Consider the following 17375-nt stretch of genomic DNA (forward strand, 5'->3'; position numbering starts at 1 on the left):
TCAAAAGCCAATTACAAGTAGTAGGTTCCCCAGATTACCCATAATTTCTATCCGACTTGGCTACAGATCAGGGGTTCCTATGACCCTCCTCCCACTTGGATTTCATTTACTAGAACAGCTCACAGAACCCTAGGAAACATTTAGGTTTACCGGTTTATTATTTAATAAAGATATGATAGTGGATACAGATGAACAGTCAGATGAAAAGGTAGATAAAGTAAAGTCTAGAACGATTCCTAACACAGGAACTTTTCTGTCTCCCTGGAGCTGGGGTGCCCCACCTTCCCAGCATGTGAATGTGTTTACCAACCTGGAAGCTCCTCAAACGCCCATACTTTGGGGATTTTTATAGAGGCTTCATCACATAAGTATGATCAATCATGAACTCAGTCTCAAGTCCCTTTCCACTCCAGGGGAATGGAGAATGGAGCTGAAAATTCCAGGCTTTTAATCATGGTTTGATCTGTCTTGTGCCCTTATCCTGAAGCTGTCTAGGAGCCCCCAAGAGTTGTCTCCTTAGAACAAAAGACACTCCTATCACGCAGTAAATTTCAAGGGATTAGGAACTCTGCCAGAACTAAGGTCAAAGACTAAATATGAGAACAAAAGATGCTTCTAGTGTTTTTATCACTTAGGAAATTATAAGGGTTTTAGGAGTTCTGTGCAAGGAACCGGGAAGAGAGACCAATATTTTTTTGTATTATTTCAAATAGTGCTTTATCAGATACGTCTTTTGCAAATATTTTCTCCCAGTCTGTGGTTTTTCTTCTCATTTTCTTGACATTATCTTTTGCAGAGCAGAATTTTTTAATTTTAATGAAGTCCACCTTATCAGTTATTCCTTTCATAGATCATGGCTTTAGTGTTATATCTAAAAGGTAATTACCAAACTCAAGGTCATCTAGAATTTTACAGTTTTGTGTTTTGTATTTAGGTGGTGATCCATTTTGAGTTCATTTTTGTGAAGAGTGTAAGGTTTTTTAATGTTTGTTTATTTTTGAGAGAGAAAGGGGGAGGCAGAGAGAGAAGGAGACAGAGGATCCAAAGTTGGATCCAAAGCTGGTTCTGTGCTATCAGCACAGAGCCTGATGTAGGGCTCAAACTCATAAACTGTGAGATCATGACCTGAGCCAGAGTTGGATACTTAACTGACTGAGCCACCCAGGCACCCCTATATTCACTTTTTTTTTGCTTGTGGAAGTTTAGTTGTTCCAGCATCATTTGTTGAAAAGACTCTTTTCTCCATTGTATGGCCTTTGCTTCTTTTTCTATATTTTTGTGGGTCTATTTCTGGGCTCTCTATTCTATTCCATTGACCTTTGTATATTCTTTCACCTTTACCGGGAAGTCTTGATTATCAGAGCTTTAGAGTATGTTTTAAAGTCTGGTAGTGTCAGTCCTCCAACCTTGTTCTTTCCTTCAATTTTGCGATGCCTATTCTAGATCTTTTGCCTCTCCATTTAAACGTTAGAAACAATTTGTTGATACTATAAAATAACTTACTAGGATTTTGATTGAGATTGCATTGAATCTATAGATGAAGGTGGGAAGAACTGTCATCTTCACAGTATTGAATCTTACTATCCGTGAACATGTAATATCTCTCCATTTATTTAGATGTTTGATTTCATTCTTCAGAGTTTTATAGTTTTCTTCATATAGACTATGTACTTATTTTGTTAGATTTTATCTAAGTGTTTCATTTTGGGGGTGCTAATGTAAACAGTAGTAGATTTTTAATTTCAAATTCCACTGGTTCATTGTTGGTATATAAGAAGGCTATTGACCTTTGTGTATTACCCTTGTATCCTGCAACCCTGCTGTAATCACGTATTAGTTTCCAGAGTTTTGGTCTCATTCTTTCAGATTTTCTGCATAGATGATCATGTCATCTGTGCACGAAGATAGTTTTATTTCTTCCTTCCCAATCTGTTTACCTCTTATATCCTTTCCTTATCTGATGGCATTAGCAAGAACTTCTAGTACAATGTTGAAAAACAGTGGTGAGAGGGAACTTTCTTGCCTGGTTCTTAATCTTAGTGAGAAAGTGTTAAACTTTTCACCTTTAAGTATGACGTCAAGCCTTTCACCATTAGATGTAGCTATCGTTTTTTTGGTGGCTATTCTTTATCAAGTTTAGGAAGTTTCCCTCTATTCTTTGTTTACTAAGGGTTTTTCGTTATGAATGGGTGTTTGATTTTGTCAGAGGCTTTTTGTGCATCTGTTGATACGATCATGTGATTTTTTTTTTCTTTAGCCTGTTAATTTGATGGATTAAGTTAATTGATTTGGGAAGATTGAACCAGCCTTACATACCTGAGATAAATCCTACTTAGTCGTGATGTATTATTCTTTCTATACATTGTGGGATTAGATGTGGTAAATGTTTTGTTGAAAATTTTTGCTTATATGTTCATGAGAGATTGATCTTCTGTTTCCTTACTTATAATATTTGTCTGGTTTTGGTATTAGGGTAATGCTGGCCTCACAGAATGAGTTAGGAAGTATTGCTTCATCTCCTGTCTGCTGAAAGAGATCCCCCTCCCCTTTTTAACAGCTTTATTGAGGTATCATTGACATATGATAAAATGCATATATTTGAATATATAATTTGGTAAATTCTGACACATGTATTTAAAGTGGAAGTATTTCTATTTTGTTTCATTTCAAAGCTACAGTATATAAGAATATTTAGCTTGATTGAATACAAAATATTATGTTAAAAACCCAAAATAGGGGCGCCCGGGTGGCTCAGTCGGTTAAGTGTCCAACTTCAGCTCAGGTCATGATCATGATTTGTGAGTTCAAGCTCCGCGTCAGGCTCTGTGCTGACAGCTTGGAGCCTGGAGCCTGCTTCGGATTCTGTGTCTCCTTCTCTCTCTGCCCCTCCCCGACTTGTGCTCTGTCTTTCTATGTCTCTCAAAAAATGAATAAATGTTAAAAAAAATTTTTTTTTTAAAAACCAAAATATTATACATTGAGATATAATAGTTTTATCTGGTGTTTTTTTATACCTTTGGCTTTTATTGGGCAAATATATTATTTTTACAATATAATAACATGTGCATTAATGATACTGGTCATGTCCTAGTGGATTGTAAATTTGTAGCAGACTTTAAAGAGCCAAAAAGAATGTATCTGATTTGGAAAAATTAATTTTTTCAAATATATCCCACTGACTACTCATCCCTGGAACTTTATATACACATTGATTATTAGTTAAAACTTCCAGTGTGTCAGAATTTCCATTTGTTAAAAAACAAAACAACAACCATAAAACTTTGTTTCCATTCTGAGCTTTTTTTTTTTTTTTTTTTGCATATTGTATAATTTTTGTGTTTTATTCCTGGTAAACTTATACTCTCCTTTTTGTTAAGATGGCCTCTACTGATTTACATGAAAGTAAATAGTACCCAAAGGGCCAAAGGCTGAAAAATTTTTTTCTTGAAGAACCAGCTGTTGGCAGATATTGAAAGAAACAAACAAAAATTCAAATATATGCATGTATTTGGCCAAAGATGAGGGAAAAATGCCTGTTAATGTTTTGAGGTTAAAACAGTCTTTTAACAAATTTTGGAAATTTGACACTTCTCCCCCAGTTGTACATAAAAGAATTAGTTATTATGTAAAAACAGTTTAATAAATAGCAAAAGATACTTAGTTGCCTTTTGGCAACTGACTTTCTTGGTCAAGAAATCAGTAGTTTTTAATAAGTTCATTTACCTGACCATGTTCTATAATACCCATTAAACAGACTTATGTGTTATGAAATTTAAATAATTCAACAGAAGATTCTTAGAGAAAAAGACTTCATTATGTGAGTAAATTACATTCTTAGCTAATGTTTTCTGATTTCGATATCATAATATATATTGAAATCTAGTTCATATATGATACTATATTTTATGTGCTACAGTTCAAATTAAACAGTCTTTACCCTCAAGGGGAACAGAAAAAGTTACCCATGATTAAATCTACCTATCACCTTTTTTTGAACGAAACTTCACATAAATATGTTTGGGGTTCTGAGTTCAGTGATTCCCTGAGGGGCAATTTGGTATGTAACACAGTAAATTGTAATTCCATCAGTTATGGGTCATCTACCACAATCTAGAAATTTCTTCTTTTATAAGTTAAATGTTAATCTTTAACAAAATTACATATTTCTGAGCTATATTTTCCTGTGTTGCCAAGCAATTTCTAGGTATTTAGCTTGATTTGGGGAAAGGACTATAATACTTTCAATCACAATGGGACAATTTTGTAGCATATCATAATGCCTTGGTGACTGACTGGAAGGATCTATATGTGAAATAATTCTCTATGCCCTGAAGTTTTACAATAGCTTCAAAATGCAATGTTTTTTATATGGCTCAAAAAAATTACCCCAATGCCATTAAAACATTTATACTGCTTTGACTTTTCAGGTTCATATAATGGGCATATTCAGGGTAGCCATTTTAATCTTCATTCCAAAGATAATGCTTATGTTGTGTGAATATAACCTCTTTCTCATTTCCTTAACCATTGACAAATGGTTATTTATTTATTTATTTATTCTGCACTTGTTTTTTTATTTTCCAAACCTGGTCAAATTGCCCTACTTAAAACAAAGTACACCAATCAGTGACCAAGAAGCCAATGCAGATGATATATTTGTGAGATTCTTTCACTGGTCCTCTGGTGCTTCTTCCTGAAGTAACATTTTAGCAGTTTGGGCTTAATAACATTAATTGCCAGTACAGATTTTCAGTACTAGTAAAAAGATATGTGGTTACGGTCTTAAAAAACTTCCTATTAAGTGATTATCGTTGACTCCTGATCATGGAAAATTGGGGAGGCATGCTGATTGATTTTGTTATTCTTTTGGAAAATTCAGTGTGCAAATTGGATGACTGCCCAGTAGGACATATCACTATGCTAGACAGCATATGAAATATAATACACAGTTTCTGTTATAGAAATATGTGTTAACAGCGGTTTTACTTTAGCAGGCCCCAAATCCCAAAAAGCAAAGGCTACGGGCAAAGGCGCGTCACTCACTAATACTGCAGATGTATTGAAAAAAATCGAGGTAAGGTTTTCTTCTTACTGTAAGAGCAAGCTGTAAAAGTATCATGCCTCCTTCACCTTCTTCACTCTTTACACCTTCTCTCACTTGTTAATCGTACCTAGATTTGGCACAACCAATCCCAGCACACAGGGTAACTAGAAAGATTTGAACATTGTTGGCTGGTAGATAAGGAGGCTCCATCCTGTCCTTCATTACCACTTACCTGTCAACTTACCTTACCTTCTGTCGCCTACTTCCTTTTCCATGTATCCTATTTTCCCCTTGAATGTCTGTGTATTCTTATTTTCCCCTGGCATTGGAATTATGTATTGGAAAGAAACACAAAAGAGTTATATACCTAAAATGTATTTTTTAAAAATATTTTTAAATTATTTTTTAAGTTTATTTATTGTGAGAGAAAGACAGAGACAGAGTGCATACGCACAAAAAGGGAAGGGGCAGAGAGGGAGAGAGAGAATCTCATGCAGGCTCCATGCTTACTGCAGAGATCGACCTAGGGCTCGTCTCACAACTGCAAGATCATGACCTGAGCGAATGTCAAGAGTTAGACTCTTAACCGACTGAGCCACCCAGGCACCCCCTGAAATGTATTTCTTTTAAAAACCTCTCATTGTTTTTTCCTATTATTGTATATGTACTTTTTTAATGCTTTTTTTCTGTCTCATGTTGAGTGCTTTGAGAGAAAAGTACATCTTATAGAACTTAAGTTTATATCTTCATTGTTTTTAATATTTCAAAAATAAAAAAGAGAAAGTATCCAAAAGGTTAATAAACTGAAAATTTCTCCTCCCATTCTTGCGCCTAACCATCCGGTTCCCCCCTTGTAGACAATCAGTATTCCCTGTTTCTTACAGATCTTTCAGAAATATTTTATGTATAACAAATACAGATTTTTTTCTTTTTCGTTTTAAAGACAAAAGTTAGCATGTTACACTCTTCTGCATTTTCATTTTATTACTTGTAATCAATTGGAGATGATTCTGTGTCAGTCTGTATAGACTTGCCTCATTCTTTTTTTTTTTCTCCTTTTTTGCCTACCCTATAAGAATGAACCATAGTTTATTGAACCAATACCCAATTGATGGACTTAATGTTTCATCTAGTGTTTTGCTATTATAAACAGTGCTGTAGTGAATTCATATTAAGTATGTCATTATACATACGTAAAGTAGATTTCTTGAAGTGCATTTCTTGGGTCAATTCTTATGTGTATTAGAAAATAGGGATGAATATTGACAGATCACTCTCAATGGAGGTTATACCAATTGAGGAAGTCAAGGCTTTAAAACTTTTACTTGTTGGGGCACCTGGATGGCTTAGTTGGTTAAGCGTCCAACTTCAGCTCAAGTCATGATCTCACAGTTCCTGAGTTTAAGCCCCACATCAGGTTCTCTGCTGTCAGCATGGAGCCTGCTTCAGATCCTCTGTCCCCCTCTTCTCTGCCCCTCCCCCACTGGCTCGCACACGTTCTCTCTCTCTCTCTCTCTCTCTCCCTCAAAAATAAAATAAACATTAAAAAATAAAAATAAATAAAACTTTTACTTGTTTGGTCAAGTTGGCATAGCTATGTGGTAACAGAAACTCATATTTGTTATTTTATTTTTTAACTAGTACTTGAGCTGGAGGTAACATGTATGAAAATAAAGCCAGGAGGATATTGAAGGAAAAGTGATAACTGTCAGGTTTAACTGTGGTAGAATGATGGATGAGGTTGCAGAACTTGCCAACTTATATTAACTGAACACAGATTCAGACTGTTGTCAAATCTTCTCAAAACTGCGTATGACATGTGCTATAAGGAAGATTGATCTGAATGTAGTCTCATCAGAACAAATGATGCTTCCAGGTTTTCTACAAACACCTTTTTCATTTTGCACATTGTTAAAATTAGAGTTTTAAATCTAGAAATCTAAATGAGTTAGCTTTATTAACTCTGAGTTAAAGAGTAAAATTAGCTTCTGGATGACTCTATTATTGTTTCATTTCTTTAGCAAAAGTAGTTGCAAATTTATTATAATAAAATTTATTTGGGGGCGCCTGGGTGGCTCAGTCAGTTAAGCGGCTGACTCTTGGTTTTGGCTCAGGTCATGATCTCTCAGTTCGTGGGATTGAGCCCCACATGGGATTCTGTGCTGACAGCATGGAGCCTGGTTGGGATTGTCTCTCCCTCTCTCTCTCCCCCTCCCATCCTCGTGCTGTCTCTCTCAAAATAAATAAATACTTAAAAAAAAAAAGCTTCTGTGGATGGAGAAGGAGTAACATACAGTCAGATCTCATGATTAATGTGTGAATAATCAGACAGCAGTAAACTAATATTTGAGCTTGTATTTGTTTGATTTACAGGAAGGCCTCTCTGTAGGGTAGCTATGTATTATTTAAACTAGAAGAACTGTTCCCTTTCTATAAGTTAACTGTTTGCAAAGTGTTTTCATGTTATGTCAATCACATTATTCTTACAACAAATCTGTAAGATAGTAGGGGTAAATAGTTAAATCTCACAGAGGAGAAAGTGGAGACTAATAAGCAGACAAACCAAAAATAGTAGTTTAACACAAAAAGAATAAAGTAGTGGGAGAATGTGTGTGGCTCTGAGATCATTTTTTTAAATTGCAGTTATCTGCAATAGTTCACCGATTTAAGTATTTTATGGGTCTGATTTAGATCTACGTGGTAGAAATAAAGTTGTTATTTATTTAAAGATATCTGAGGTGGCAGTAATGGAAATAAAGACTTCCTAGTCATACACAGCACTGAATGAATTCTATATTTGAAAAATATTTTCCTTAATTAGCTTGAATAAGTGTATATCTAATTGTGAAATAATAGCTAATAGCAGGATTTTTCAGATATAGTGTATACTTTTCACAGAGTTAAATAAACATAGCACAGTTTTCTTTTAACTACACAATATTCATGGGTTGTAGGCCTCTTTACTGCAATGTGATTAAAATAGAAAAGAAAAAACTCCATATGTTAATGTCAACATAGCATCATTATATGTGGGTATGTGTGTATGTATTTACAGACACTTCAGAAGATCTATAAACACTATTTTATATTCGCAGGGCTCGAATTCACGAACCAGGAGATCATGACCTGAGCTGAAGTCAGTCGCTTAACCGACTGAGCCACCCAGGCACCCCAGAGAGCATTCAACTTTTGATCTCAGGGTCCTGAGTTCAAGCTCCAGGTTGAGAATAAAGTTTACTTTAAAAATAAATAAATAAAGGGCACCTGGGTGGCTCAGTCAGTTAAGCATTTGACTCTTGATTTTGCTTTGGCTCAGGTCATGATCTCACAGTTGGTGAGTTCGAGACCTGCATTGGGCACTGTGCTGCTGGTGCGGAGTCTGCTTGGAATTCTCTCTCCCTCTCTCTCTGCCCCTTCTCTCTCAAAATAAATTAAACAGGCATTTTGAAATGTTATCATTATATTCTCTTTTCTCCTTTCATGTTGGAAGGATAAGAGAATAACATCCTGAAAGTGTCTCTCCATAAACTGAATCAACTCAGTATTTTAGAAGGAGGTAGGAAGGAAATCATAAAAACAAAGCATTGTGCATTAGAGCTGATACCCTAGCAACACCTGAGATCTAGTTATGAACTAACAAAAACAAAGTAAATGCTAGTGTAATGACAAGACAGAGAGTCCCTCCTTTTTTTTTTTAATTTTTTAAAAATGTTTATATTAAGAGATAGACACAGAGCATAAGCAGGGGAGGAATATAGAGAGGGGGAAGACACAGAATCTGAAGCAGGCTCCAGGCTCCGAGTTGTCAGCACAGAGCCTGATGTGGGGCTCGAACTCACAAACTGTGAGGTCATGACCCGAGCCGAAGTCGGACGCTTAACTGACTGAACCACCTGGGCACCCCAAGAGTTCCTCCTTTCTTGAGTGAACTCACAGTTTCCTAGGTGGTGGCCTGGAGTTTTAGAATAAGATGATAGGTTAACTATATTCTCCTGAGCTAAGCAGGGAGGTTAAAGTCTAGTGAATTCCATTTAAGTTAATGAAGTTCAGGGGCGCCTAGCTGGCTCAGTTGGTTGGGCATCCAACTTCCGCTCAGGTCGTGAACTCACAGTTCATGAGCTCGAGCCCCACATCGGGCTTGCTGCTGTCAGCCTATGAGCACAGAGCCCACTTTGGATCCTTTCCCTCTGCCCCTCCCCTACCCATGTGCTCTCCTTCTCTGTCTCCCTCTCTCTCTCTCTCAGAAAAAAATAAAATAAAAATTTTTTTAATTAATGAAGTTCATTTATACCAGGAATTGGAAAAGAGAGGTGATGGTGAAAAATCAGATGAGGAAAATGAAGAGAAAGAAGGAAGCAAAGAGAAAAATAAAGAAGGTGATGATGATGAGGATGATGATGCTGCAGAACAAGAGGAGTATGATGAAGAAGAGCAAGAAGAGGTAATGGTCTATTGGAGGATGGTAACAAAGTTACTAAGTTTAAGGATTATCTAATGAGATTCAGATATATGCTATATAATTAAAATAACAAACCAAAACCAAGTTGATGGGTACCAGGGATGTATCATTATCACTGCTATCAATTCCTTAGTGTCAAGAGAATTATTATTGCATTGAAATAATGATACTAAACTGAATGTAGGAGGTAAAAATAACTCCAGAGGCAAGTTTGTAAGTGGAAGTCCACAAGTTAAGGAAATTGATCAGATTCGTTTAAAATTTATCTACATAAAATTTTAAATCAGCAATGACAGTAATTAAGGACTTAGTCACTAAATTCAGAGTCTGAAGAGGAAATCCCTGCAATGCATACCATCATGTTTTAAATCCCAAAGTGCATGTGGACCCTGTCGGGGAACATGTATGATCCAACCCCAAGTATCCGACTGAGGCAGGACTTAGCGGTTTGGGTTTGGGATTTCTCACTTTTAGAAACATGGTGCATTTCAAAATAGAGACAGTCATTTTTGTTATTTATTTTTGAGTAGATTAACTTTGTTGGTTATGGCATCTTTGGGACTTAGATACCTCTTACAGTAGTCCTAGGCTGAGAGTTTTTTCTCCATGACAGTGCACTTTTTTTTCACTCCATTTTCGCTCCTCACATGCCGCCGAATCTTTTCTTTACCTGAAACTGCTACAGCTATGAAATCTTTATTATATGCTTTAATTAGTTTACATTAAATTTTGGATTTTTTTTTTTTAAATTTACATTGGTATAAAGGGAGAGGTCTGGATCCATTTTTATCTATCTCCAAATGGCTAGCCAGCCGCTAACCTCATTTATTAAACACTTTTCTTTCTTCACTGGTTTGAAATTCCCCTGTATCAGCTCTCAGATTCTCACTTCGACTTAGATGTATTTCTGAGATCTGGTTTTGAACCATCACTCTGCTGATGCAATTAATAGAAGGTTCTGATTATTAACATTTTTGGAAGAATTTTCCTGAGTATTCTTTATTCTTCCAGATAAATTTTAAATTTAAACATTTTAAAATTAAACCTGTCTCCAGCTTTCTTTCCGGATCATTCACTTTTTTATTCCTACACTCTGACATGTTTGAGACTGCCAGGCTCTCTGATTCTCTATTTCCCTTTCATTGGTTCCTTGTCTTAATTTCCTTCCCTAAGGGACCTAGACCCTTGCTCACCCTTTAACTGCTTTCTTGCCATTCCTCTCTTCCCTTGTCCTCCCAGCACCCAGTTGAGATCAAAGTAACCTGTGATCAGTTCCACTGTCTCCGCTTTTCCCCTCCAAACTGCCTATTGAGCTTTTTTGAGGAATCACAGGAACCCATGCCACTAAAACAACACTAGCCCCTTTTTGTTGGCTTACATGATTTCTCTGTTTCTCTTGTCAAATCCTCTGTCTACGGCAGTTATTTTAGATCATCTCTTTTCTTCTTAATCCCTCTCCTTGACTACCTTTCCTTTCACTCTTAGCAGATAATAGCATCTTCATACAGAAAATGAAGCCATCAAGAAGATACTCCCATAATTTCATGTCCTCTGCCTTCAGACTAAATGTCTTTCCTCCTTGTTTTTGTTTTTGTTTTTTTGTTTGTTTGTTTTTCCAGTGGAAGAAATAGGCTTCATCGTATTTGGAACTGTCTTGCCTTTTTGGGGGTGGGAACCATAATCCTCATGTCATTTCCCTTTTCATATTTTCAATCTCTTTTCCTACTCATATTTTCCATTCATGCATTAAAACATGTTCATCTCTCGGAGCGACTGGGTGGCTCAGTCGGTTGGGCATCCGACTTCAGCTCAGGTCATGATCTCATGGTTTGTGGGTTTGAGCCCCACATCGGGCTCTGTGCTGACAGCTTGCTCAGAGCCTGAAGTCTGCTTCAGATTCTGTGTCTCCTTCTCTCTCTCTGCCCTTCCCCTGCTCATGCTCTGTCTCTGTCTCTCAAAAATAAATAAAGGTTAAAAAAAAAATTAAAAAAAACAAACAAACAAAAACATGTTCATCTCTCATTATGATTCCCCTCCAAATGTGCTGCTGTGTCCTGGGAAGTTGTTTAGCTTGCTTCACTTGCTCACTGCCCTGTAACCTCCTGTATTTAGTTCTTTTTCATCTGATTTCCGCCTACATGCTCTTAAAATTATTGCCACCAAGTTCACCAATAAATAAAATTTAGTCCTTATTTCACTTGACTTTTCTGCAACATTTAACACTCTCACAACATCATGATTAAAATATTATTTCCTTTATTTAAATTCAACAAATTAAGGCAATTATGGCATCAGCTATATGCCAGGCGTTGTGCTGGATGCTAAGACATAGGCAAACATTGTTCCTTTTCTGGGTTTTTGTGACACAACACTTCCTGTTTTTCTCCTAGTCTGGTACCTTTTCGTGGTCTCTTTTGAGTTCTTTCTTTTCTCATCTTTAAATGTTAGTATTCTTCAGAGTTCTTCCTTTGGATTTCCTTTTCTCTCTACAGTCTCCCTGTATGCATCCTTATCCAAAGTTTTAGTTGCCCTATATATACCTATTACTCATTTTCTTTCATTCAGTGTGTTTTTATACTAAGTGGTTCTTAGAATTGTACTAGACATGGGGAATATCAGGATCTGATACAGTTCTCCCATCAAGGATATTGGTCTAGTGGGGAGACACACAAGAGAAGAGACAATTATAATATAATGAATAATGCTATGGTGTAATACGTAGTTCAGGATGTTACAAGGGTACGTAAGAAGGGCACCAAACTCCATTTTAATGATATGAAAGAAGGTATCTCAAAAAAGACAATCTGAAGACTAAATTACATCAAGATGAAAAATGGAGTGGAAGATAATTACAGATAGAGGAAAGAGCGTGGAGAAGGCTTGCAGGCGAGGAGGGTTTAGCATACTAGTGTAATTGACCAGGTGAGTCAGTATGGCTAGGCTGGAGGATGTAAGTGGGGGTGTGTGGAGACATGAAGCCGGAGACAAAAAAAAGGGGGGGATCTTAAGTACCAGGCTGAACAATATTACCTTACCCTTAGTGCTGTGGGGAGCCATTGAAGGGTTTTAAGCGGTAGAGTAGTTTTATCATATTTGTATTTTAGAAAGCCCAGTTGCTTGGATTGGAAGGAGCCATGGTTAGACCATGTTTGAAAGTTTGTTGCTATGAACCAGTGGTTCTCTACCAGTGGTAATTTTGCCCTCTAAGGTATATCTGGTAATATTTGGAGACATTTTTGAGTGTCATAACTGGTCTTGGGGGTCATGGCATGCTATTAGCTTTTAGTGGCTAGTGGCTTGTTTTCTAGACAAGGCTGGCTTTTGGAATGCTCTGCTTATAAAGTCTGCTTGAGGTGAGCTCTGTTGAGAGTAAGATCTTTCCTAACAAAAATAACAGACATCAGGATTCGAGTAGTTTCAGAATTCTGTGTTAGGCCTTAGCAAAGCACTAAACAGTTTATATAAATATGTTTCCACTTTAATAGAGAAATGATACCTGTTTTGAGTATGAGGCTGGGTGAAGGATGAAGAGGGGAGATTAAAGACTTTTCTATATTTATTCTTTACTCTTTTTAGCAGTCAATTAATGAAAAAATCATGCTAATTAACTTACTTGATGTATTGAGGATTTGATAAGCATTGTTTCTGAAGAGTAAATGGAGCAACCATATATAGTTATTTATATATATATATTTAAATATATATATAAAACTATCTATATAACACCTCTATGTAAAATTCAAGAAATACAGACTTTTTCTTTCCTCGGTCTTGTGAATATTGTTATTAAAGAAAAAAATCAAGCGTTCAAATGAAAGCCAAGAACCATTTAAGCCATCAGTTTCAACAAGTTCTCACTTTGTACCTGTATCAATATTATTAACATCACGAAATTACCTATTGTGAATCACTGAATGTACTTGGAGGTGCTCATGTCTAAAGCATAAATTGCATGTGCTTGATTTGGAATAGTGGAGTATCCCTTCCAATTTCATTTACAGTCAGGTTCATTTGAACTCTCAACCATGCCACACCTCCCCTGTACACTAGCCCCAGGCTTCAGCCATATTTCCAGACATCATTAGATTTCTTGGCAACAGAGAAACCAGGCCATCTTACTGGAGATGATATGGAAACTTACTGGATATAGAAACTTAACAGTGTTGAGGGAAGACAAAGTAATGAAATCTATATCTGAATAATGCAAGTTGTCTTGCATTATTTATATAAACTTACATAGTAAAAAATCCCACCACATAGATACTTATAAAGCTGAAATCCAGATGCCTTTCTTTAGAGAATAGTCTCTATTTTGTTACTGTATCGTAACTCCTGTTATAGAGAGTAGAAATGCAGATTAATATGTTTATGGCAGATTTCAATGATGTACAAAAATCTAGTAACTAGTAAAATAAACATCTATGGACTTATCACCCAGCTTTAACAATCATTAGTTTATAGCCAGTCTTTCAACCACCCATTCATTCACCCAGTCCACTCCTATCCCACCCCACTTCCATTCCCCATCCACCTTGGATTATTATAAAGCAAATCCCAGGCATTGTATCATTTCATCCATAAATATTTCAGTATGGACTAAAAAATAAGGACTCTTTAACAACATCACAACATCATTAGTACACCTAATATCCTTAATATCATCAAATATTAAGCCAATGTTCAAATATTTTCAATTGTCCGCCAAATTTTTTTTGTTTGTTCCAATCAAAATCCAGATACATCCCATACACTGGAATTGGTTAATAATGCTCTTAAATTTCTTTTAATCCATATCCAAAATGGATTTTTAAATTTTTGATAGCACAGAAATATCAGGAATCATTTACATGGATAATAGTCTTACCCTGTCTTAATAATTGAAATGTTCCCAGGAGTTTAATCCCTCTTAACCTCAAGGAAACTGAGGGCTCCCGGATGGAATATGGCATTTTCTAGGTTTTTTTTTGGTATCTTGAGGCTTGTATTTTGATAGAAAGCAAAAATCCCTCTACTTTTGCTCAATTACACACCAGGACTGAAAACCTCAGTTCTGGTGTACTTGAATGTTAATGTAAATTGGCTTTGTTTCTTGATTGTACATTTGTTTGGAGTAACTAATTGGTGGTTTGGCTAACTAAACCCTGTATCATCTTACTGAGGTATAATGAATTCGATGTATCATTCTACTAAGGAGTAACGGACATTCCTTCATTTTCTCTTAACTAGTTGGTGCCTGAGAATAGTAGGAGGTGATGGTCTTGTGGAAAGCAGCACAGGTAGATGGGAGTGAAAAATATTTTTTAAGGAGATGAAATAGCAGAGACTTTTTTAAGGCGGGATATATTTTATTACCCAGATTTGATATTCATAAATTAAGATTAAAGGGACAGCCTAAATGATGTTTAATAATGTTACTAATTCATTTTAATGTTAACTGAGAAATTTCTCACTTCACTTAGGAAAATGACTACATTAATTCATACTTTGAAGATGGAGATGATTTTGGTGCAGACAGTGATGACAACATGGATGAAGCAACCTATTAGCTATGGAATGTCTCCAAAAATATCTTTATGATACAGCTTCTAAATATTTGGACAGACTTGTTTTCTACTTCTGATAAGGAATGAGTATTGTATTTTTGTTCCTGTTTTGTTAGACAAATATTTGCTGTCAAAACACTCGGAACCACATTGAGTTTACATACTAGGTACCTTACCAGTTAGTCTCTGATGCTCTGACATTCCTTCTCAACACCCTGTCATGCCTCTTATGTGTTCAAGTGGATTTTTTTTTTTTTTTGTATTATTCAGATTTGAATGTGCCTAGAGTTTTTGCATCTTTTAATCTATGTATTCATACTTGAACAAATTATTCTTGTTTAACTTGATCTGTTGTAAAACTAGTACTGGTCATCATAGTGGATTTCTGTAATCTGAACATTGATTAATACTGCACAAGGAGCACTTTAAAAACAAAGAAACTTGAAAATAATTTTATCTTTTACTTTTACATGGTATGTTCTGTGCTACGACTACATAAACCTACCTGAGTTCACAACGGTGTAATTTATGAGATTGGAAGTTTTGTGATCAAAAATATACACGCTGGGGAAAATGCCAGATTTTTGAGGTGTAGTGGCTGCTGTTAAATTTCATAGGACTCCTAGTTACCCAAGTGATTTATATCACAGTGCAGAATAAAACTCAGGTCATTTTAAAATCAAGATCAATCTTTTTTGTTTATTAAAAACTAGCTCCCCTGCTTTTTTTCTATTTTGGCAGGGAAAATACCGAAAAACCCTCAGCCTCCAAAGACACACAAATGCCAAAGATTTTCAAGGGAATTCATATTATGTATTTTTAGATGATTAATGTTACCTACCAAAAGGAATAAATTTTCTCTTTAGGGAATGTATTACCTGTTACCCTCTAACCTTGAGAATCACAGCCAAATTCTATTTCTGCCTTTACCATTAGACTCAGTCTTGAAAATCAGCTTGGTTTTCTGTGCCTTAGTTTCTCCACCTGTAAACTATTTCCTACAAAAATTGCTTAAACACCAACCAAAATTTGCTGTATGTATTCATTCATACCTTATAGAAATGATCACTTAATTTTAATTTGATCACCCTCTAAAAAATTGTAGCTTGGTAAGTGATTTAAAAGTTTTAAAAATCAACCATATTTTCCTCAAAAAATATATTATAATCTGATTTCCCATCGTGTATTCTGGAGGGGAAGATTGGAGAAAATTTATATTGTGCCATTTTGTAATGTGACTTTCTCAGGAAAAAGATCACTTTGAATTTTAATACTTCCTCAGTTAATTCAAGATGCGTGTGAAGACCATTAGTTCAGTGCTGTGTTGATCATATGTGAATTATTAAAATAAGCTTCTGGGAAATTGTAAACATTCTAAATGGAAAACAGGAATAAAAAAGTCCACATTAAAACAACAATATACTGGACTTAGAAGGTCATAAAGTTTCCAGTTGTAATGGGCAAATAGTCACTTAGGATTATTAATTAAAACATTGATGTTTTAGGGGCACCTGGGTGGCTTATTCGGTTAAGCATCGACTCTTGATTTCAGCTCAAGTCATGATCTCACAGTCGTGAGATGGAGCCCCACGCTGGGCTCTGCACTGAGTGTGGGATTCTCTCCCTCCCTCTCCCTTTGCTCCTGACCCACTTGTGTGTGCTTGCACACATACGCTCTCTCAAAAAGTAAATATTTAAAAAATATTGTTTCATTCTCTCACTTCCTTAGTACCTTAGCCAAATACCACTTAATTGATTGAAATCTGATCTCAATGGTTCTATTTACTTTATTATAAATCTGCAGATAACTTTGTGAATTGAGCAAATGCACTGAAGTATTTTTCCTAGCTTTCAATTTGCCTCCACAGTTTTAGTCCAGCAGATGGTAAGACAGCCCTTTTAGGCAAGGATTAGCTCCAGGAGGCTCCAGCCATCTGCCTTAAGTGCATTGTCTTCCCCCCTTGGAAGATCTTTGTAGAAGTTTAAGGTTGACCAACTGTGAGAACAGATAGGTAGTATTTGCAGGTTGCTTTACCAGCATGAGTCTTGTTTTTCTGGCTTAAATTCTCAGGGACTGTGAAGTTAGGTATTCCATAAGAAGGTAAACTTTAATGCAAAGATAGCCTCCTATATATAAAAAAGTACTTGAAGTGTCTTTAAATTTGCTATATTAACAGGCATACCTTTTTGCTACAATGCTTATTTTTTGTTTACACATTAAATTCTTACAAAACAAAATTGTGTCCTTTTGTTTTATATGAACATGTTTTATTTTGAGCCTACTTAAATATATTTAATAGAGAAAATACAGATTTTACCTAGTAAAATA

At 35.8% G+C, this 17375-nt stretch overlaps 1 protein-coding gene across 6 annotated transcripts in view; it reads left to right on the forward strand.

Annotated features, from left to right (window-relative positions):
• POLR3G (RNA polymerase III subunit G) overlaps positions 1–15729 on the forward strand; it is a 43511-nt gene extending 27782 nt beyond the window's left edge. For 5 of the 6 annotated variants that reach the window (XM_042989795.1, XM_042989800.1, XM_007079758.3 and 2 more), the window contains exons 6-8: positions 4992–5074; positions 9339–9485; positions 14963–15729. In XM_042989795.1, the coding sequence (XP_042845729.1) occupies positions 4992–5074; positions 9339–9485; positions 14963–15049 (317 nt within the window). In that variant the 3' untranslated portion in view covers positions 15050–15729. The remainder of the gene's footprint in view (positions 1–4991; positions 5075–9338; positions 9486–14962) is intronic. The other variant, XM_042989806.1, reaches the window with a different exon arrangement.
• Positions 15730–17375: the final 1646 nt, after the last annotated feature.

The sequence above is a fragment of the Panthera tigris genome, chromosome A1 (genome assembly GCF_018350195.1).
Source record: "Panthera tigris isolate Pti1 chromosome A1, P.tigris_Pti1_mat1.1, whole genome shotgun sequence".
Lineage (NCBI taxonomy): Eukaryota > Metazoa > Chordata > Mammalia > Carnivora > Felidae > Panthera > Panthera tigris.